The following is a 22,447-nucleotide window of genomic DNA, read 5'->3' as shown; positions in this document are numbered from 1 at the left end:
GAATAATGATCTGGGGATGTTTTTCATGATTCAGTCCATATAGACATTTTTGTCGAGTTCGTGTGGAAGAACTTGACTGGCATGCGCAGAGTTCTGACCTCAACCCCATAAAACAACTTTGGGATAAATTGGAACACCGACTGCGAGCCAGGCCTAATCGCCCGACACTAATACTCGTGGCTGAATGGAAGCAAGTCCCCGCTGCAATGATCCAACATCTAGTGGAAAGCCTTCCCAGAAGAGTGGAGGGTGTTATAGCAGCAATGTTCCAGCACCTAGTGGAAAGCCTTCCCAGAAGAGTGGAGGCTGTTATAGCAGCAATGTTCCAACATCTAGTGGAAAGCCTTCCCAGAAGAGTGGAGGCTGTTATAGCAGCAATGTTCCAACATCTAGTGGAAAGCCTTCCCAGGAAAGTGGAGGCTGTTGTAGCAGCAAAGGATGTACCAACTCCATATTAATGCCCATGATTTTGGAATGAGATGTTCAACGAGCATGTGTCCACATATTTTTGGTAAGGTAGCGTATCTTCGAAAGGAATCTGTACATCCAGAACAGAGAGACTGCAGAACAGGGATCTCCAATATTTTACATCCAGAACAGAGAGACTGCAGAACACAGACCTCCAATATTTTATATCCAGGACAGAGAGACTGCGGAACAGGGATCTCCAATATTTTATATCCAGAACAGAGAGACTGCAGAACAGGGACCTCCAATATTTTATATCCAGGACAGAGAGACTGCAGAACACAGACCTCCAATATTTTATATCCAGGACAGAGAGACTGCAGAACAGACCTCCAATATTTTATATCCAGAACAGAAAGACTGCAGAACAGACCTCCAATATTTTATATCCAGAACAGAAAGACTGCAGAACAGGGATCTCCAATATTTTATGTCCAGGACAGACAGACTGCAGAACAGGGACCTCCAATATTTTATGTCCAGGACAGACAGACTGCAGAACAGGGGCCTCCAAAATGTCATAGATACTGCCACTGAAACACCCTGGATAGATAAAGGCCCTGGTTGAAAGAGGTGCACTGTATGGGGTGTCTTCAAGAGATTTCTACTTTCTCTAAAGGTCATCAGTCGAAAAAACACAAAAACAGAGGAGAGAGTTTTCTACTTGATATATTACCAGCAGTTGGGAGAGAGATTGCCGTCTATTAGAGAGAAAAGTCAAGCCCTACATCAGTCTACGCATGTGTCCCAAATGGTACTATATTTCCCTACATAGTGCACTTCTTTGGACCAGAACCCATAAGGCTCTGGTCAAAAGTAGTGTACTATGTCGAGGATAGGTGGCCATTTTTGGTGTAAATCCCCTCTGAGTCAATCTCTCCCTCTTACCCCCTGGGTGGCGATTCCGATTGGAGGAAAAAAAGAGAATCTTTTGAACTTTGCTTTTTGGAATTGCCATTTATTTAATTAATAATATGAATATTTTATTTCCGTCAAAGACCGCCCTAACGCTCTAACAGTTGGTTGCTTGCAGGATACAGGAATATCACTGGGATATAATAACAGAGCCTATGTGTTGAATGAATGACTTGCTATAAGAGCATGTATGATGTCATCTCATAAAGCCACTAATACATAGCATAACGATTCCTGCCACTAATACATAGCATAACGATTCCTCCACTTCTTTCATCAGTACAACGTTGATGTAAATTGTTTCCATTGAAGGGAAATGAGACATGCATAATTATTCATGAATAACTTACAATAAGAGAATTGTAGACAGAACCCCAGCCAGCATGCTATATCCTATCCTCCAGAGTGGCGCAGCGGTCTAAGGGACTGGAACTCAGTGCTAGAGGCGTCACTACAGACCCTGGTTAGATTCCTGGCTGTATCACAACCGGCCGTGATCGGGAGTCCCAGTGTCATCCCGGTTTGGGTTTGGCCGGGGTTGGCCGTCATTGTAAATAAGAATAACTGACTTGCCGAGTTAAATAAAAAGGTCACTTTTTAAAATGTATTTTTTTTATCGAAAAAAAAAAAGAGAATTGGAGGCTGCAAACCACCTAGAACCCCAGCCAGTATGATACATCCACATCTCAGATAGTTAGTTAACAGTGGCTCCTTGGTCTCATTCAAGAAGCACTACTGTCCTCATCTGGCTGAAGGCCACCATGCATCTCACTTCTATTGGACTTGTATAATAAACAAAGATACAATCATTAGTGGCAAAGGTGGCCTAGGTGTTAAAAAAAAACACACAAAAATAAGTCGCTCTGGATAAGAGCGTCTGCTAAATGACTTAAATGTAAATGTAAATGTAAAAACATTTAAAAAGTTGACAGTGTTTCACAAATAAATATACATACTTTTCAGAAAACTTAAATATAACATCGTCAGGCAATTAATCAAATACACTTTGGGAGAGATAACAATGGTGATCTTCACATTTTACCAACACCATGTAAAATTAACCTCCAGTCAATTCCTTGTTAAGTGAAGGACAACAAGTTGATATCGTAGCAGCCATCAACCTGCCCAGAAACACAGAAGAAGAATGAAAATTAAACGAGTCGACCGTAAACGAGCTGAAAACAAAATGGAATGGGTCCAGGATACTAACGCAGAGATGTTTGGATTGAAACATTGTTTAACCAATACAAACAAAGTGGTGAAGCATTACAGGTCCTTCTTTACTTTCTAGATCTTTCTCTCCCACAACCTCAGGGAAAAGTGATGTGTACGTTTGACTCCAATACGAACACGTCTTACATCGAAGCGGCCTATGGAAGCAGTGGTCTGATTGGTCTGCATGACCTCTGTTAACGCCCACATCTGCTGAATACTGCAAGATACCGTCTGAGGATCTGGAAGACCCTAGAGACACAACAAAACAAAAATATTGTAACTTTTATGTAGCCATGTTGTATAAAGGGGTTAGTGTTTTTCTAAAGGTAATTGACCAGGAAGATGGCTATCCGTGTTCGTCTGAGGATCTGGAAGACCCTAGAGATACAATAAAACAAAAATATTGTAACGGATATTATTTTCTCTTTTATGTAGCCATGTTGTATAAAGGGGTTAGTGTTTTTCTAAAGGTAATTGACCAGGGAGATGGCTATCCGTGTTCGTCTGAGGATCTGGATGACCCTAGAAACACAACAACATAATAAATACTGTGTTTCCATATTCTCTTTTATGATGTGTTTTTATAAAAGGTCTTTGACCAGTAAGACAGAGAACGTCTCCCAGAAGAAGACCGTTTTTGTGTGTGGAGGACAATGCCTAATAGAGCCCCTGCACTCCCTTATGGGCAGGATTTGGAATGATGAAGTCATGAAGATCTCCCCAGTGAACTGAAAGATGCCGTCATCGTCACCATCTTCACGAAAGGGGACAGGTTGGACAGTGGTAACTACAGCGCGTTCCCCTTCTTGCCACCGCAGGATAAACAGACTCCTATCCCAAAGAACAGTGGATTTCAACCCGGCAGAGGAACTTCAGACTTGATATTCTCAGCCCGTTGACTCCAAGAGAAGCTCCAGGAGCAGAGACTATGGCAATCACTAACTCAGAGACTATGGCAATCACTAACTCAGAGACTATGGCAATCACTAACTCAGAGACTATGGCAATCACTAACTCAGAGACTATGGCAATCACTAACTCAGAGACTATGGCAATCACTAACTCAGAGACTATGGCAATCACTAACTCAGAGACTGTGGCAATCACTAACTCAGAGACTATGGCAATCACTAACTCAGAGACTATGGCAATCACTAACTCAGAGACTGTGGCAATCACTAACTCAGAGACTGTGGCAATCACTAACTCAGAGACTGTGGCAATCACTAACTCAGAGACTATGGCAATCACTAACTCAGAGACTATGGCAATCACTAACTCAGAGACTGTGGCAATCACTAACTCAGAGACTGTGGCAATCACTAACTCAGAGACTATGGCAATCACTAACTCAGAGACTATGGCAATCACTAACTCAGAGACTATGGCAATCACTAACTCAGAGACTATGGCAATCACTAACTCAGAGACTATGGCAATCACTAACTCAGAGACTATGGCAATCACTAACTCAGAGACTATGGCAATCAATCACTAACTAACTCAGAGACTATGGCAATCACTAACTCAGAGACTATGGCAATCACTAACTCAGAGACTATGGCAATCACTAACTCAGAGACTATGGCAATCACTAACTCAGAGACTGTGGCAATCACTAACTCAGAGACTCAATCACTAACTCAGAGACTGTGGCAATCACTAACTCAGAGACTATGGCAATCACTAACTCAGAGACTATGGCAATCACTAACTCAGAGACTATGGCAATCACTAACTCAGAGACTATGGCAATCACTAACTCAGAGACTATGGCAATCACTAACTCAGAGACTATGGCAATCACTAACTCAGAGACTATGGCAATCACTAACTCAGAGACTATGGCAATCACTAACTCAGAGACTATGGCAATCACTAACTCAGAGACTATGGCAATCACTAACTCAGAGACTGTGGCAATCACTAACTCAGAGACTCAATCACTAACTCAGAGACTATGGCAATCACTAACTCAGAGACTATGGCAATCACTAACTCAGAGACTATGGCAATCACTAACTCAGAGACTATGGCAATCACTAACTCAGAGACTATGGCAATCACTAACTCAGAGACTATGGCAATCACTAACTCAGAGACTGTGGCAATCACTAACTCAGAGACTGTGGCAATCACTAACTCAGAGACTATGGCAATCACTAACTCAGAGACTAACTCAGAGACTGTGGCAATCACTAACTCAGAGACTGCAATCACTAACTCAGAGACTATGGCAATCACTAACTCAGAGACTATGGCAATCACTAACTCAGAGACTAAATCACTAACTCAGAGACTATGGCAATCACTAACTCAGAGACTATGGCAATCACTAACTCAGAGACTATGGCAATCACTAACTCAGAGACTATGGCAATCACTAACTCAGAGACTATGGCAATCACTGTGGCACTCTCAGAGACTGTGGCAATCACTAACTCAGAGACTATGGCAATCACTAACTCAGAGACTATGGCAATCACTAACTCAGAGACTATGGCAATCACTAACTCAGAGACTATGGCAATCACTAACTCAGAGACTATGGCAATCACTAACTCAGAGACTATGGCAATCACTAACTCAGAGACTATGGCAATCACTAACTCAGAGACTATGGCAATCACTAACTCAGAGACTATGGCAATCACTAACTCAGAGACTATGGCAATCACTAACTCAGAGACTATGGCAATCACTAACTCAGAGACTATGGCAATCACTAACTCAGAGACTATGGCAATCACTAACTCAGAGACTATGGCAATCACTAACTCAGAGACTATGGCAATCACTAACTCAGAGACTGTGGCAATCACTAACTCAGAGACTATGGCAATCACTAACTCAGAGACTGTGGCAATCACTAACTCAGAGACTGTGGCAATCACTAACTCAGAGACTATGGCAATCACTAACTCAGAGACTATGGCAATCACTAACTCAGAGACTATGGCAATCACTAACTCAGAGACTGTGGCAATCACTAACTCAGAGACTGTGGCAATCACTAACTCAGAGACTATGGCAATCACTAACTCAGAGAATATGGCAATCACTAACTCAGAGACTATGGCAATCACTAACTCAGAGACTGTGGCAATCACTAACTCAGAGACTGTGGCAATCACTAACTCAGAGACTATGGCAATCACTAACTCAGAGACTATGGCAATCACTAACTCAGAGACTATGGCAATCACTAACTCAGAGACTGTGGCAATCACTAACTCAGAGACTGTGGCAATCACTAACTCAGAGACTATGGCAATCACTAACTCAGAGAATATGGCAATCACTAACTCAGAGACTATGGCAATCACTAACTCAGAGACTATGGCAATCACTAACTCAGAGACTATGGCAAACACTAACTCAGAGACTATGGCAATCACTAACTCAGAGACTATGGCAATCACTAACTCAGAAGAGGCTGCTGCCTACACTGAGACGCAATTTATTGATTTCACCTTTCTTTAACCAGGTAGGCCAGTTGAGAACAAGTTCTCATTTACAACTGCGACCTGGCCAAGATAAAGCAAAGCAGTGCAACAAAAACAACAACACAGTTTTACACATAAACACATGTACAGTCATTAACACAATAGAAAAGTGTATGTACAGTATGCGCAAATGTAGTAAGATTAGGGAGGTAAGGCAATAAATAGGCCATAGTGGCAAAATAATTACAAATGAGCAATTAAACACTGGAGTGATAGATGTGCAGAAGATGAATGTGCAAGTAGAGATACTGGGGTGCAAAGGAGCAAAAGAAATAGCACTATGGGGATGAGGTAGTTGGATGGGCTATTTACAGATGGGCTATGTACAGGTGCAGTGATCTATGAGATGCTCTGAAAGCTAATGCTTAAAGTTAGTGAGGGAGATATACGTCTCCGGCTTCATTGATTTTTGCAATTCACTGCAGTCATTGGCAGCAGAGAACTGGAAGGAAAGGTGGCCAAAGTAGGAATTGACTTTGGGGGTGACCAGTGAAATATACCTGCTGGAGCGCGTGCTACAGGTGGGTGCTGCTATGGTGACCAGTGAGCTGAGATAAGGCAGGGCTTTACCTAGCAAAGACTTATAGATGACCTGGAGGGATCCCTAAGAGGAAAATGATACTGGACTACGAGGGATCCCTAAGGGGAAATGATACTGGACTACGAGGGATCCCTAAGAGGGAAATGATACTGGACTACGAGGGATCCCTAAGGGGAAATGATACTGGACTACGAGGGATCCCTAAGGGAGAAATGATACTGGACTACGAGGGATCCCTAAGGGGGAAATGATACTGACTACGGGGATCCCTAAGGGGGAAATGATACTGGACTACTCCCTAAGGGGGAAATGATACTGAGGGATCCCTAAGAGGGAAATGATACTGGACTACGAGGGATCCCTAAGGGGGAAATGATACTGGACTACGAGGGATCCCTAAGGGGAAATGATACTGGACTACCCTAAGAAATGGGATCCCTAAGAGAGAAATGATACTGGACTACCAGGGATCCCTAAGGGGGAAATGATACTGGACTACGAGGGATCCCTAAGAGGGAAATGATACTGGACTACGAGGGATCCCTAAGAGAGAAATGAAGAGAGAAATGATACTGGACTACGAGGGATCCCTAAGGGGATCCTTAAAATGATACTGAACACTGGAATACAGTCTATAAGGGCTGATGGTTCTCTTCAGTAGAACCAACTGGCTGATAAGAGCCTTACCTGTAAATCACACAGTTGGTCCACCTGTGTGAGGTCTGACAACCAATCAGGAATGTCCCACTCTGAATCCTGGAAGAAGAGTGAATGAATGCACTTTAAAATCGTGGAAATATCTTAATTGGCAGTGTTTCTCAACTCCACTACTCAGGTAAACACCCCCAACCTTATCCAGTTATGCTGCAGGCCTGGTGATCAGAGGCACAATGATTGTGGTTTCTTTCTATTTGATCATACAGTACAACCCCTCTATACATTTTTAAGTGACTTACCTCGTTTAAACAGGGGTGTATTTTGATGTCCTCCACGCTGAAATTCAGCCAGGCTGATGACGGCTGTCGTAGGATCAGTCTCACTGAAGTCACATTGTCTGGTTCAATCAGCATCTAACAACCATAACACACATACTGAACAAATCAGGAAATACGACTTCCACAAATTATCTAAATGAGCTTCATTGCTACTTGAATTAAGCCAAACTATAAATTTGGTTTACCTCCAAGATCAGCTTACCAAAAACTAAGCAAACCTGAGCTGTGATGCTTTAAAAAAAAAAAAAAAAAAGATACATTTACAGAATGTGAATGCATTGGCTTTGTGTTACTCACATCACAGCAAGGTTTCTTAAGATTCCATATGAAATGGCTCAGGAGCATTTGGTGATGAATATTTTAGCCTGATGTACAGTACAAGTAAAGCCTTCATCAGAATCAGAACCTCCTAATGTCTTGACCTGTCCTGCTATAGTTCTTCACCCTTCCTCTTTCCATACTATATGACCTTTAACACCTTTTATAATTAAACTACCCCCCCCCCACACCCTATCACCTCTCTCTCCCTCACCCTCTCTCTCTCCCTCACCCTCTCTCCCTTACCCTCTCTCTCTCTCCCTTCAGCCTCTCTCCCTCACCCTCTCTCTCCCTCACCCCCCTCCCTCTCTCTCCCTCACCCCCTCTCTCTCTCCCTCACCCCCGCTCTCTCTCCCTCACCCCCGCTCTCTCTCCCTCCCTCACCCCTTCTCTCTCTCCCTCACCCTCTCTCCCTCACCCTCTATCTCTCTCTCCCTCATCCCCTCTCTCTCTCACCCCCCCCTCTCTCTCCTCCCTCACCCCTTCTCTCTCTCCCTCACCCTCTCTCCCTCACCCTCTATCTCTCCCTCCCTCACCCCTTCTCTCTCTCCCTCATCCCCTCTCTCTCTCACCCCCCCTCTCTCTCCTAACCTGTTGTCGGTAGACAGAGCAGTAGTCTTGTGAACCCTCTTCAGTATGTGGGCTGGGCATCAGACAGTGGTTCCTCAGACATGTGGCCCATTTAGCAGCCCCCTCCCCATCTCTCCTCAGTAGACGCACAGACACGTATGCTGTGTAGTAGTTCTTAAAGGAGATCTCCTGGATCTAGAAGTGAATAAGACACAGATTATATATACAGTACCAGAAAAAAAAACTTTAACACACCTACTCATTCCAAGGTTTTTCTTAATGTTTTAATATTTTCTACATTGTAGAATAATATTGAAGACATCACAACTATGAAATAACACATATGGAATCAGTCACCCTTTTCCTTGATGACAGCGTTGCACACTCTTGGTATTCTCTCAACCAGGTTCACCTGGAATGCTTTTCCAACAGTCTTGGAGGAGTTCCCACATATGCGGAGCACTTGTTGGCTGCTTTTCCTTCACTCTGTAGTTCAACTCATCCCAACCATCTCAACTCGATTGAGGTCAGGTGACTGTGGAGGCCAGGTCATCTGATGCAGCACTCCATCACTCTCCTTCTTGGTCAAATAGCCCTTACACAGCCTGGAGGTGTGTTGGGTCATTGTCCTGTTGAAAAACAAATGATAGTCCCACTAAGCACAAACCAGATGGGATGGCGTATCACTGCAGAATGCTGTGGTAGAAATGCTGGTTAAGTGTGCCTTGAATTTTCAATACATGTCAAATTTGGACTCATCAGACCAAAGAACAGATTTCCACCGGTCTAATGTCCATTGCTCGTGTTTCTTGGCCCAAGCAAGTCTCTTCTTCTTATTGGTGTCCTTTAGTAGTGGTTTCTTTGCAGCAATTCGACCATGAAGGCCTGATTCACACAGTCTCCTCTGATCAGTTGATGTTGAGATGTGTCTGTTACCCAAACTCTGTGAAGAAGCATTTATTTGGGCTAATTTTTCTGAGGCTGGTAACTCTAATGAACTTATCCTCTGCAGCAGAGGTAAATCTGGATCTTCCTTTCCTGTGGCGGTCCTCATAAGAGCCATCATAGCGCTTGATGGTTTTTGCGACTGCACTTGAAGAAACTTTCAAAGTTCTTGAAATTCTCTAGATTGACTGACCATCATGTATTAAAGTAATGATGGATTGTTGTTTCTCTTTGGAGCTGTTCTTGCCATAATATGGACTTGGTATTTTACCAAATAGGGGTGGTATACAGAAGATAGGGCTATCTTGACACAACACAACTGATTGGCTCAAACAGTTTATGGAAATAAATTCCACAAATGTACTTTTAACAAGGCACTCCTGTTAATTGAAATGCATTCCAGGTGACTACCTCATAAAGCTGGTTGAGAGAATGCAAAGAGTGTGCAAAGTTGTAATCAAGGCAAAGGGTGGCTACTTTGAAGAATCTCAAATATAAAATATATTTAGATTTGTTTCACACTTTTTGGCTACTACATGATTCCCTATGTGTTATTTCATAGTTTTCATGTCGTAGTTTTATGTAGGAAAAAAGTAAAAATATGGAAAAACCCTGGAATGAGTGTGTGTCCAAACTCTTTACTGGTGCTGTATGTTACAGCATGTGGACAATGGTTGAGTTGCAATGATGTCTAGCTTGAAAGTTGTAGAAAAGCCCGGCACCGAAGGAAGCCACTTTGAGCTCCAGAAAAGATTTGGAAGTGACTCAGTTTGAAAGGAAAATAGCCTACTTCACATAGCCTACCTGTCATTTGACCAAGTGTGTGGAGGAAAACACAGTGTATAAAAAAATATATAAAAAAATAGTCAAATGACCGTCAGGTTTTATTGACTCACGTTGACAGTCTGTCCTATAGGAAGTGTAACGTCTATGACATAGACACCGGGACGAGATGAATCCGTCTCAGCATCTCCAATCTGCAAGGTGACAGTAGGCTTCACAGTACAAGGGACAGTGTTTACGCTCATATTACTAGCTACTCCTGTTGAAAGATTAGGGATGTGATCAGTACAGGGAACAGCGTTGACACTCGTCTTAATACTCCTGTTGAAAGATTAGGGATGTGATCAGTACAGGGAACAGCGTTGACACTCGTCTTAATACTCCTGTTGAAAGATTAGGGATGTGATCAGTACAGGGAACAGCGTTGACACTCGTCTTAATACTCCTGTTGAAAGATTAGGGATGTGATCAGTACAGGGAACAGCGTTGACACTCGTCTTAATACTCCTGTTGAAAGATTAGGGATGTGATCAGTACAGGGAACAGCGTTGACACTCGTCTTAATACTCCTGTTGAAAGATTAGGGATGTGATCAGTACAGGGAACAGCGTTGACACTCGTCTTAATACTCCTGTTGAAAGATTAGGGATGTGATCAGTGGGAACAGCGTTGACACTCGTCTTAATACTCCTGTTGAAAGATTAGGGATGTGATCAGTACAGGGAACAGCGTTGACACTCGTCTTAATACTCCTGTTGAAAGATTAGGGATGTGATCAGTACAGGGAACAGCGTTGACACTCGTCTTAATACTCCTGTTGAAAGATTAGGGATGTGATCAGTACAGGGAACAGCGTTGACACTCGTCTTAATACTCCTGTTGAAAGATTAGGGATGTGATCAGTACAGGGAACAGCGTTGACACTCGTCTTAATACTCCTGTTGAAAGATTAGGGATGTGATCAGCACAGGGAACAGCGTTGAATAATACTCCTGTTGAAAGATTAGGGATGTGATCAGCACAGGGAACAGCGTTGACACTCGGTTGAAAGATTAGGGATGTGATCAGTACAGGGAACAGCGTTGACACTCGTCTTAATACTCCTGTTGAAAGATTAGGGATGTGATCAGTACAGGGAACAGCGTTGACACTCGTCTTAATACTCCTGTTGAAAGATTAGGGATGTGATCAGTACAGGGAACAGCGTTGACACTCGTCTTAATACTCCTGTTGAAAGATTAGGGATGTGATCAGTACAGGGAACAGCGTTGACACTCGTCTTAATACTCCTGTTGAAAGATTAGGGATGTGATCAGTACAGGGAACAGCGTTGACACTCGTCTTAATACTCCTGTTGAAAGATTAGGGATGTGATCAGTACAGGGAACAGCGTTGACACTCGTCTTAATACTCCTGTTGAAAGATTAGGGATGTGATCAGTACAGGGAACAGCGTTGACACTCGTCTTAATACTCCTGTTGAAAGATTAGGGATGTGATCAGTACAGGGAACAGCGTTGACACTCGTCTTAATACTCCTGTTGAAAGATTAGGGATGTGATCAGTACAGGGAACAGCGTTGACACTCGTCTTAATACTCCTGTTGAAAGATTAGGGATGTGATCAGCACAGGGAACAGCGTTGACACTCGTCTTAATACTCCTGTTGAAAGATTAGGGATGTGATCAGTACAGGGAACAGCGTTGACACTCGTCTTAATACTCCTGTTGAAAGATTAGGGATGTGATCAGTACAGGGAACAGCGTTGACACTCGTCTTAATACTCCTGTTGAAAGATTAGGGATGTGATCAGTACAGGGAACAGCGTTGACACTCGTCTTAATACTCCTGTTGAAAGATTAGGGATGTGATCAGTACAGGGAACAGCGTTGACACTCGTCTTAATACTCCTGTTGAAAGATTAGGGATGTGATCAGTACAGGGAACAGCGTTGACACTCGTCTTAATACTCCTGTTGAAAGATTAGGGATGTGATCAGTACAGGGAACAGCGTTGACACTCGTCTTAATACTCAGCAGCAGATTCAAGCAACATCCTACAGAGACCTTTATCCAACACCTAGCGACCTCATCAAGAGGTGTGGATCTCTTGGCGTTACGGCTAAAGGTGGTCGACTGTCACTGAACCTGGCCTCCCTGAATTAGCTACAATATAAATCTGGGATGTGATGAGGAGGACAAGCTATAAAAACAGGGAAATCATGGGTGTATTCATTAGTCGAACACTGTAATGAAAATGTTTTGCGACGAAAGTGAGAGTTTCTATTGGATAAATTCAAGGTACGTAGGTCCCTCCAAGTTTGGCTCCGTTTGGTTCCTAATGGTTCCTACACCCCAGGATTTTGTGTTTGGGACAGGGGAGGTTAGCATTTTTGGGGGGTATGATATTTGTGTGTCTGTAACTTTCTCACTCGTCATCGATGCACAATGTTTAGGGATGATCTGTAATCATGGTAGCATCCACATTAATGTAGAAGTTTTTAGAAACATATTATTTTCTTATTTACAGTAACAGTGACTCCAAAACGATACAATAAATACTTCACCATTCATTACTATTGGGCACAAAATCATCTGAAACACAACCACAACAAACAGCAAATGATTCCAACAAGTTTGCTCAAGCTTGATGTAACCATTGCAGGAATATGGGACCAAATACTTTTCACTACTTCAATCCGCATAAGTGAATTTGTCCCAATACTTTTTTGTCCTCTAAAACGGCCTTAAATGGGGGGGGGGACTATGTACAAAAAGTGTTGTAATTTCTAAACGTTTTGCCCGACATGGATGAAAATATCCTCAAATTAGAGCTGACAGTCTGCACGTTAACCTCATAGTATCATTTCAAATTCAAATTTACCACCCCTGTCAAATTACCTGTTCTGGAGGTGGTCTGAGGGTGGCGCTAGATTACCACCCCTGTCAAATTAACTGTTCTGGAGGTGGTCTGAGGGTGGCGCTGATTACCACCCCTGTCAAATTAACTGTTCTGGAGGTGGTCTGAGGGTGGCGCTAGATTACCACCCCTGTCAAATTAACTGTTCTGGAGGTGGTCTGAGGGTGGCGCTAGATTACCACCCGTCAAATTAACTGTTCTAGAGGTGGTCTAAGGGTGGCGCTAGATTACCACCCCTGTCAAATTAACTGTTCTGGAGGTGGTCTGAGGGTGGCCCCACCCCTGTCAAATTAACTGTTCTGGAGGTGGTCTGAGGGTGGCGCTAGATTATCACCCCTGTCAAATTAACTGTTCTGGAGGTGGTCTGAGGGTGGCGCTAGATTCTCACCCCTGTCAAATTAACTGTTCTGGAGGTGGTCTGAGGGTGGCGCTAGATTACCACCCCTGTCAAGTTAACTGTTCTGGAGGTGGTCAAGGGTGGCGCTAGATTACCACCCGTCAAATTAACTGTTCTAGAGGTGGTCTGGGTCAACCCCTGTCAAATTGTTCTGGAGGTGGTCTGAGGGTGGCACCCCTTAACTGTTCTAAGGTGGTCTATTACCACCCCTCAAATCAATTTACCACCCCTGTCAAGTTAACTGTTCTGGAGGTGGTCTGAGGGTGGCACTAGATTACCACCCCTGTCAAGTTAACTGTTCTGGAGGTGGTCTGAGGGTGGCGCTAGATTACCACCCCTGTCAAATTAACTGTTCTGGAGGTGGTCTGAGGGTGGCAGATTACCACCCCTGTCAAATTAACTGTTCTGGAGGTGGTCTGAGGGTGGCGCTAGATTACCACCCCTGTCAAATTAACTGTTCTGGAGGTGGTCTGAGGGTGGCGCTAGATTACCACCCCTGTCAAGTTAACTGTTCTGGAGGTGGTCTGAGGGTGGTGCTAGTTTACCACCCAAGTCAAGTTAACTGTTCTGGAGGTGGTCTGAGGATTACCACCGTTGTCAAGTGCAACGTTAATAATGATGGATTCAGGAAACAATTTATGAGATTTAATGATGCTCCTACGAAAGTTCTAAGGATGAACTTAGCCCTAAGATGATTTCTGGGAAACCAGATCTGTTTCTATTTGGATAAATGTCATTTAAAAAAATATATAATAATAATTGAATTCCGGATAAATCAGGACATATCATGTGATGATTGAGCAGGAGAATCATGCTTACATCTGCTATGACAGGCTCATTGCCCACCCTCCCAAAAAGCCTTGCGGTGATGAGAGGGCATAGCCTATGGGTTCGTAGCTTCAACCCCGCAGCGCGCACACACACACACACACACACACACACACACACACACACACACACACACACACACACACACACACACACACACACACACACACACACACACACACACACACACACACACACACACACACACACACACACACACACACTTCTTTGTTTGTACTTTTCCATATTATGTCTAACTTTGATATACTACCCAGGAAAGGGTTAAATAATGATAATAATATGTTTATAAAACACTAATAACACATTCCCAATATCACCTGGTCAGTCTGCGTCATGGAAAGAGCAGGTGTTCCTAATGTTTTGTCCACTCTGTGAATGTCGCTTTTGAAAAAGGCTTCATGAAATCTCAGATAATATATGAACCATTTCTGAGACTCACTTAGATAATACAGCAGTAGCAATAGAAGGATATAACTACAATAGAAGAGACAGAAATATTTATGGGGGAGGTGTTGCTGTGTATATATATTATATATATATATATATATACGTACATACATTCAGAGCCATTTCTCTGTTATGCAGAGAAGCTCTTATGTCGAGTGTTATTGAAGTGTTGTGGTTGCAGGTTCACAGGCCTCATCTAAAGCCTATTATTTGGGGGTGTTAACAGACAGTATCTAAATAATATGAGTGAAATGCATGATAGTGCATGTGATGTATTTGATGTAAACAGAGAGGTCTACTTTCTTGGGGGACCTGAATATTGACTGGTTTTCATCAAGCTGTCTGCTCAAGAGGAAGCTTCTCACTGTAACCAGCGCCTGTAATCTGGTTTAGGTTATTAATCAACCTACCAGGGTGTTTACAAACACTACAGGAACAAGATCATCTACATGTATTGATCACATTTTTACAGCCTTGTTCTTAAGCTGAACCCATTGGATGCAGTGATCACAATATAGTGGCTATATCCAGGAAAGCCAAAGTTTTCCGAAGCTGGGCCTAAAATAGAGTATAAGAGATCTTGAAGTGACTCTTATAAGGATGATGTTAAAAATGATTGTTGGTCTGATGTGATCAATGAGGAGCGTCCAGACGCTGCACATTATTCATTTATTGAAGTGCTACTTCCAATTATTGACAAACATACACCTGTTAAGAAACTGACTGTTAGAACTGTTGAGGCTCCATGGATTGATGAAGAACTGAAACACGGTGTGGTTGAAAGAGATGGGGGGGGCAACAGAAAGTAGCTAATAAGTCTGGCTGCACATCTGACTGGCTGACTAACTGCAAATTGAGAAATTATGAGACTAAACTGAACAAAAAGAACAAACAAACAGGTATTAAGAAGCCAAGATCAATGATATAAAGAATGATGGGAAAAACACTTGAGTACTTTGACTGAAATTATTGGGCAGAAAGACAAATTCCAACTCCATTTCCATCTTTCATCAAATCAGTTGGCTTATTCAACACAGAACCAGTTGATGTTGCCAATTATTTGAATGATTACTTCACTGGCAAAGTGGGCAAACGGAGGCAGGAAATGCCAACAACGAACAGTGAGCCGTCGTATTCATGCATAGCAAAATAATCATTCAAATTATATGTTTGAATTTTAAAGTTAGTAAAGTAATGTTTGAATTGTAAAGTTAGTGTGGGAGAGGTGGAAACATGGTTGTTATTGATCAATAAAGACAAAACCTCCTGGCATTGACAACTTAGATGGAAAGCTACTGAGAAGGGTAGCTGACTCTATAGCCACTCCTGTCTGTCATATCTTTCAATCTGAGCCTAGAGGAAAGTCTTTGTCCTCAGGCCTGGAGGAAGCCAAAGTCATTCTACTAAAAAGATAAATGTGGTAAAGTGGCCTTTACTGGTTCTAACAGCCGACCAATCAGCTTGCTGCCAGCTCCAAGCAAACTGTTGGGGGGAAAAAATGGTGTTTGACCAAATACAATGCTATTTCTCTGTAAACAAATTAACAACAGACTTTCAGCACAATTATAGAGAAGGGCACTCAACATGTACTGCACTGACACAAATGACTGATGATTGGTTGAAAGAAATTGATAATAACAAGATTGTGGGAGCTGTACTGTTAGATTTCAGTGCAGCCTTTGATATTATTGACCATAAATTGTTATTGAGAAAACTCATGTGTTATGGCTTTTCAACCTCTGCCATATCATGGATTCAGAGCTACAGTATCTATCTAATAGAACTGAGAGAGGGTTTTCTTTAATGGAAGCTTCTCTAATGTTAAACATGTAGAGTGGGGTGTATCGTAGCTCTCTAGGCCCTCTACTCCTTTCTATTTTTACCAATGACCTGCCACTGGCATTAAAATAAAGCAAGCCTGTCTATTTATGTAAATGATTCAACCCTATCACAGCTAGTGAAGTCACTGTAACCCTAAATAAAGAGTTGCAATCAGTTTTTAGAATGGATGGCCAGTAATAAACTGGTCCTGAACATCTCTAAAACTAAGAGCATTGTTTCTGGTACAAATCATTGCCTAATATCTAGACCTCAGTTGAATCTGGTAATGAATGATGTGGCTGTTGAACAATTTGAGGAGACTAAATTACTTGGTGTTACCTAAGATTGTAAACTGTCATGGTCAAAACATATAGATTCAATGGTTGTAGATAGGGACAGATATGCCACCAGGGGCCTTTTCCCAGTCCCCGGGACCAGAACATTGTCTAGTTCATGTACATGATTGCATGGTCAAAACATAGATTCAATGGTTGTAGATAGGGACAGATATGCCACCAGGGGCCTTTTCCCAGTCCCCGGGACCAGAACATTGTCTAGTTCATGTACATGATTGCATGGTCAAAACATAGATTCAATGGTTGTAGATAGGGACAGATATGCCACCAGGGGCCTTTTCCCAGTCCCGGGACCAGAACATTGTCTAGTTCATGTACATGATTGCATGGTCAAAACATAGATTCAATGGTTGTAGATAGGGACAGATATGCCACCAGGGGCCTTTTCCCAGTCCCCCGGACCAGAACATTGTCTAGTTCATGTACATGATTGCATGGTCAAAACATATAGATTCAATGGTTGTAGATAGGGACAGATATGCCACCAGGGGCCTTTTCCCAGTCCCCGGGACCAGAACATTGTCTAGTTCATGTACATGATTGCATGGTCAAAACATATAGATTCAATGGTTGTAGATAGGGACAGATATGCCACCAGGGGCCTTTTCCCAGTCCCCGGGACCAGAACATTGTCTAGTTCATGTACATGATTGCATGGTCAAAACATATAGATTCAATGGTTGTAGATAGGGACAGATATGCCACCAGGGGCCTTTTCCCAGTCCCCGGACCAGAACATTGTCTAGTTCATGTACATGATTGCATGGTCAAAACATAGATTCAATGGTTGTAGATAGGGACAGATATGCCACCAGGGGCCTTTTCCCAGTCCCGGGACCAGAACATTGTCTAGTTCATGTACATGATTGCATGGTCAAAACATAGATTCAATGGTTGTAGATAGGGACAGATATGCCACCAGGGGCCTTTTCCCAGTCCCCGGGACCAGAACATTGTCTAGTTCATGTACATGATTGCATGGTCAAAACATATAGATTCAATGGTTGTAGATAGGGACAGATATGCCACCAGGGGCCTTTTCCCAGTCCCCGGGACCAGAACATTGTCTAGTTCATGTACATGATTGCATGGTCAAAACATATAGATTCAATGGTTGTAGATAGGGACAGATATGCCACCAGGGGCCTTTTCCCAGTCCCTTGGGACCAGAACATTGTCTAGTTCATGTACATGATTGCATGGTCAAAACATAGATTCAATGGTTGTAGATAGGGACAGATATGCCACCAGGGGCCTTTTCCCAGTCCCAGACCAGAACATTGTCTAGTTCATGTACATGATTGCATGGTCAAAACATAGATTCAATGGTTGTAGATAGGGACAGATATGCCAACCAGGGGCCTTTTCCCAGTCCCTTGGGACCAGAACATTGTCTAGTTCATGTACATGAAACATGGTCAAAACATAGATTCAATGGTTGTAGATAGGGACAGATATGCCACCAGGGGCCTTTTCCCAGTCCCCGGGACCAGAACATTGTCTAGTTCATGTACATGATTGCATGGTCAAAACATATAGATTCAATGGTTGTAGATAGGGACAGATATGCCACCAGGGGCCTTTTCCCAGTCCCCTCGGGTCACCAGAACATTGTCTAGTTCATGTACATGATTGCATGGTCAAAACATATAGATTCAATGGTTGTAGATAGGGACAGATATGCCACCAGGGGCCTTTTCCCAGTCCCGGGACCAGAACATTGTCTAGTTCATGTACATGATTGCATGGTCAAAACATATAGATTCAATGGTTGTAGATAGGGACAAATGCCACCAGGGCCTTTTCCCAGTCCCCATGGACCAGAACATTGTCTAGTTCATGTACATGATTGCATTGGTCAAAACATATAGATTCAATGGTTGTAGATAGGGACAGATATGCCACCAGGGGCCTTTTCCCAGTCCCGCCAGAACATTTAGTCTAGTTCATGTACATGTGATTGCATGGTCAAAACATATAGATTCAATGGTTGTAGATAGTTTGACAGATGTGCCACCAGGGGCCTTTTCCCAGTCCCCTCTCTCCAGAACATTGTCTAGTTCATGTACATGATTGCATGGTCAAAACATATAGATTCAATGGTTGTAGATAGGGACAGATATGCCACCAGGTCCTTTTCCCAGTCCCTTGACCAGAACATTGTCTAGTTCAGTAAAAACTCCATTCTTCCCAGATGGTCAAAGTGATGTCCAGCAAACCCGGTTTCAAATATAACATAACATATCAGCAGCATGGACATTATGTGACCTATTGTTGTGTGTATGTACTGTCCTGTACGTGTAACTTAGTCTTCTAAATATATGTAAATTGTAGTCTTAGTGTATTTTGTGCTGTGTCAGACCCTAGTAAGACGAGCTGTGCCATTGGCGTCGGCTAATGTGGATCCTAGTAAAATATAACACCATTTTTTCAAACATCACCAAACTCAACTGATATTTATATTTTGATGGTTTTATGAAAAGCATACAACACTAACCTTGGTTTATGGCTGCAACGCAAATATGATCAACTTCAGCACCTTGGACAGCGAACTATCCCCGTCTGTGTGTGGCTGCAGCAAAGCTAAAAGACAGTTATGTAACACGCAGATTGCAATGATCACTGAATTGAGCTCAATCAAATAAATCATTATTGGGTGGGACAGGTTGGGAGGAAAAAATGGCGACTGTAAAGAAAGCTGACAAGCCAGCTAACGTTAGCTAAATACGCTAGCAAGCTAGCTAACGTTAGCTACTCACCGCTGATTGTAGAGTTAGCGGTAGCTAGCTAACCACCAAGCTAGCAACCAGTTGGACCGTTTTCCTTCCCCTCGGATGTCAATATAGAACAGCAAAGGTTGCTAGATATCGATGTCCTAGTTTACTGTGTTGTGTGTGCACTGTTTTCCCCTCGGTTACAGACGGCTAAATTACTGTAAAAACAGTTCTAGACGTCGCCGTAGGCCTAGCAGTGGGAGCGCTGCCAATGAATTTACCATTTCCTGAATGTGTAACTATGGCGACACCAGATATTTAAAGGAACAGCGTCACAGCAACAACAAAAAACGGAGATTATGGGATGACGTCACCACAATTGGCTAAATCAATCGCAAAGTTGAGACTGCAAAATGTATCCATGACGTGCCAATGATATCTGATCACCCATGGTTTCAATACAAATACAGATAAATGGCCCTGCAGAGCTCCATCTTGGGTTGGTAATAACTAGAGACTAGATGTAGGTGTAACAGGTGTGAAACTGAAGCAATCAGCAGTGGGCTTTCATCTTCCCTAGCATTTATCTATAGCACTTGCTTAGAAATTAGAGCCAGTTTAGGGGTTGATTAGGCTATACTGTGAGTGAAGGAAATATGAAATTGATGCACTGTGTATTTAGAAGAGCGCCCAGATAGCACAGGTAGGGGGCAGCATTGCTCCATGGTTTGAATTCAGTTTGTTTCGATGTGGTTCTCTCTCTCTCTCTCTCTCTCCTCTCTCTCTCTCTCTCTCTCTCTCTCTCTCTATCTCTCTCTCTCTCTCTCTCTCTCTCTCTCTCTCTCTCTCTGATGGTACACTATCATACATTCTGGTCATGCATGTCGTTTATTGTTCAGAGGGGAGCATTTCAAAAACAGGTCTTTCTTTAATACCTTGGAACCTTGGAACCTTGGAACCTTAACTACAGTAAAACAACAATACTTCCCAGATGGTGAAAGCTGAGGGATGTCTTCTGGGCCTAGCTACCCGTTTTATCTTAGAGCCACACATTTATGCCTCAGCAGCATGGACAGGACAACCTCTCCTCATTCCCCTCTCTCTCTCTCTCTTCTCTTCTCTAGACTCTCAGTCTCTCCTGGCTCTCCTCTCCTCTTTCTCTGTCATCAAAGTAGGCAGCAGATCACAGTGTGTTTTACAACAGGCAGAACAAAGCCAAGCAGAGCAGGGGATGTATGGTGATAGGAGAGGGCCTAGCAGAGCACCCCTAGAGAGAGAGAGGGAGAGAAAGAGAGAAAGAGAGAGGAAGGGAGGGAGAAAGAGAGAGGAAGGGAGGAGAGAGAGAGGTTCACTTCCCTGTGATGCTGAACACAACCCTGCTAGGAACACCCGCTGAGAGGGACACCTCAGAGGAATGACCAAACTGTGTGTTTGTTTGTCAAATCAAATTGTATTTGTCACATGTTTCGTAAACAACAGGTGTTGACTAACAGTGAAATGCTTACTTCTGGACCCTTCCCAACAATATAGAGAGAAAAGAAATAGCTAAACAATAGACAAGTATTACCATGTTAAAGTAAAGTAATCATGAATAGACAATGAGTAATGGTAACTTGGCTATATATGAGAGGTACCAGAGGTACCAGTACAGTGTAATGGTAACTTGGCTATTTATGAGAGGTACCAGAGGTACCGGTACAGTGTAATGGTAACTTGGCTATTTATGAGAGGTACCAGTACAGTGTAATGGTAACTTGGCTATATATTAGAGGTACTATTTATGAGACCAGTACCAGAATGGTAACTTGGCTATATATTAGAGGTACCAGTGTAATGGTAACTTGGCTATATATGAGAGGTACCAGTACAGTGTAATGGTAACTTGGCTATTTATTAGAGGTACCAGTACAGTGTAATGGTAACTTGGCTATATATCAGAGGTACCAGTACAGTGTAATGGTAACTTGGCTATATATTAGAGGTACCAGTACAGTGTAATGGTAATTTGGCTATATATCAGAGGTACCAGAGGTACCAGTACAGTGTAATGGTAACTTGGCTATATATTAGAGGTACCAGTACAGAGTAATGGTAACTTGGCTATTTATGAGAGGTACCAGAGGTACCAGTACAGTGTAATGGTAACTTGGCTGTATATCAGAAGCACCAGTACAGAGTAATGGTAACTTGGCTATTTATGAGAGGTACCAGAGGTACCAGTACAGTGTAATGGTAACTTGGCTGTATATCAGAAGCACCAGTACAGTGTAATGGTAACTTGGCTGTATATCAGAAGCACCAGTACAGTGTAATGGTAACTTGGCTGTATATCAGAAGCACCAGTACAGTGTGTGTACTGTATATGTGTATATCGGAGGGGTTGGAAGACAGAACACACATTTCCATCATATGTATATTTTTATTAAATATTTTATTAAATAGGAAAAGTAAGAAATTTGAATTTATAGTCTTCAAGAGATGTCTCGAAATGAGAAATTATTGTAAAATCTCCTGGTTTCTGGCTTCTGTACTCCTGACCTTGATTGGCCTATTTTGAATTACTTGATGAGCCCAAGTTTTAAATATCTGTATTTCCGCATTGCCTTAATTGCAATCGACAATAGTTACTGCCATTCTATAATCACTTCAACTAATTATATTGTAGCAAACCTCTCTATATGAGCCATGT

General features: G+C 42.6%; 1 protein-coding gene across 2 annotated transcripts; it reads right to left on the bottom strand.

Annotated features, from left to right (window-relative positions):
- Positions 1-1,410: 1,410 nt before the first annotated feature.
- LOC124025526 (nicolin-1-like) lies at positions 1,411-20,047 on the bottom strand. Of its 2 annotated transcripts, XM_046338915.1 has the most exons (8): positions 19,804-20,047; positions 19,542-19,627; positions 10,370-10,515; positions 8,550-8,723; positions 7,602-7,715; positions 7,333-7,401; positions 2,743-2,847; positions 1,411-2,504 (listed from the first exon to the last, which is right to left on the bottom strand). In XM_046338915.1, exons 3-8 carry the CDS (start codon positions 10,499-10,501, stop codon positions 2,463-2,465), a joined length of 636 nt encoding a protein of 211 aa, XP_046194871.1. In that variant the 5' UTR covers positions 10,502-10,515; positions 19,542-19,627; positions 19,804-20,047; the 3' UTR covers positions 1,411-2,462. The 2 variants fall into 2 exon arrangements, with proteins under 2 accessions (XP_046194871.1, XP_046194875.1); XM_046338919.1 differs by lacking the exons at positions 19,542-19,627; positions 19,804-20,047 and having other exon boundaries at positions 10,370-10,909.
- Positions 20,048-22,447: the final 2,400 nt, after the last annotated feature.

This window comes from Oncorhynchus gorbuscha, linkage group LG03 (assembly GCF_021184085.1).
Source record: "Oncorhynchus gorbuscha isolate QuinsamMale2020 ecotype Even-year linkage group LG03, OgorEven_v1.0, whole genome shotgun sequence".
In the NCBI taxonomy this organism is placed as follows: domain Eukaryota; kingdom Metazoa; phylum Chordata; class Actinopteri; order Salmoniformes; family Salmonidae; genus Oncorhynchus; species Oncorhynchus gorbuscha.
Note: the sequence above shows the minus strand (reverse complement) of the source record. Positions and strands in the feature narration are given on the sequence as shown.

Excerpts from the sequence above, each read along its gene's own strand:
- LOC124025526 (XM_046338915.1), bottom strand. The coding sequence starts at position 10,501 with ATGAGCGTAAACACTGTCCCTTGTACTGTGAAGCCTACTGTCACCTTG. Across the intron at positions 2,848-7,332 it reads ACCAACTGTGTGATTTACAG|GGTCTTCCAGATCCTCAGAC; the intron begins GTAAGGCTCTTA and ends TTGTGTCTCTAG. Across the intron at positions 2,505-2,742 it reads CTTCCATAGGCCGCTTCGAT|GTTGATGGCTGCTACGATAT; the intron begins GTAAGACGTGTT and ends GTTTCTGGGCAG.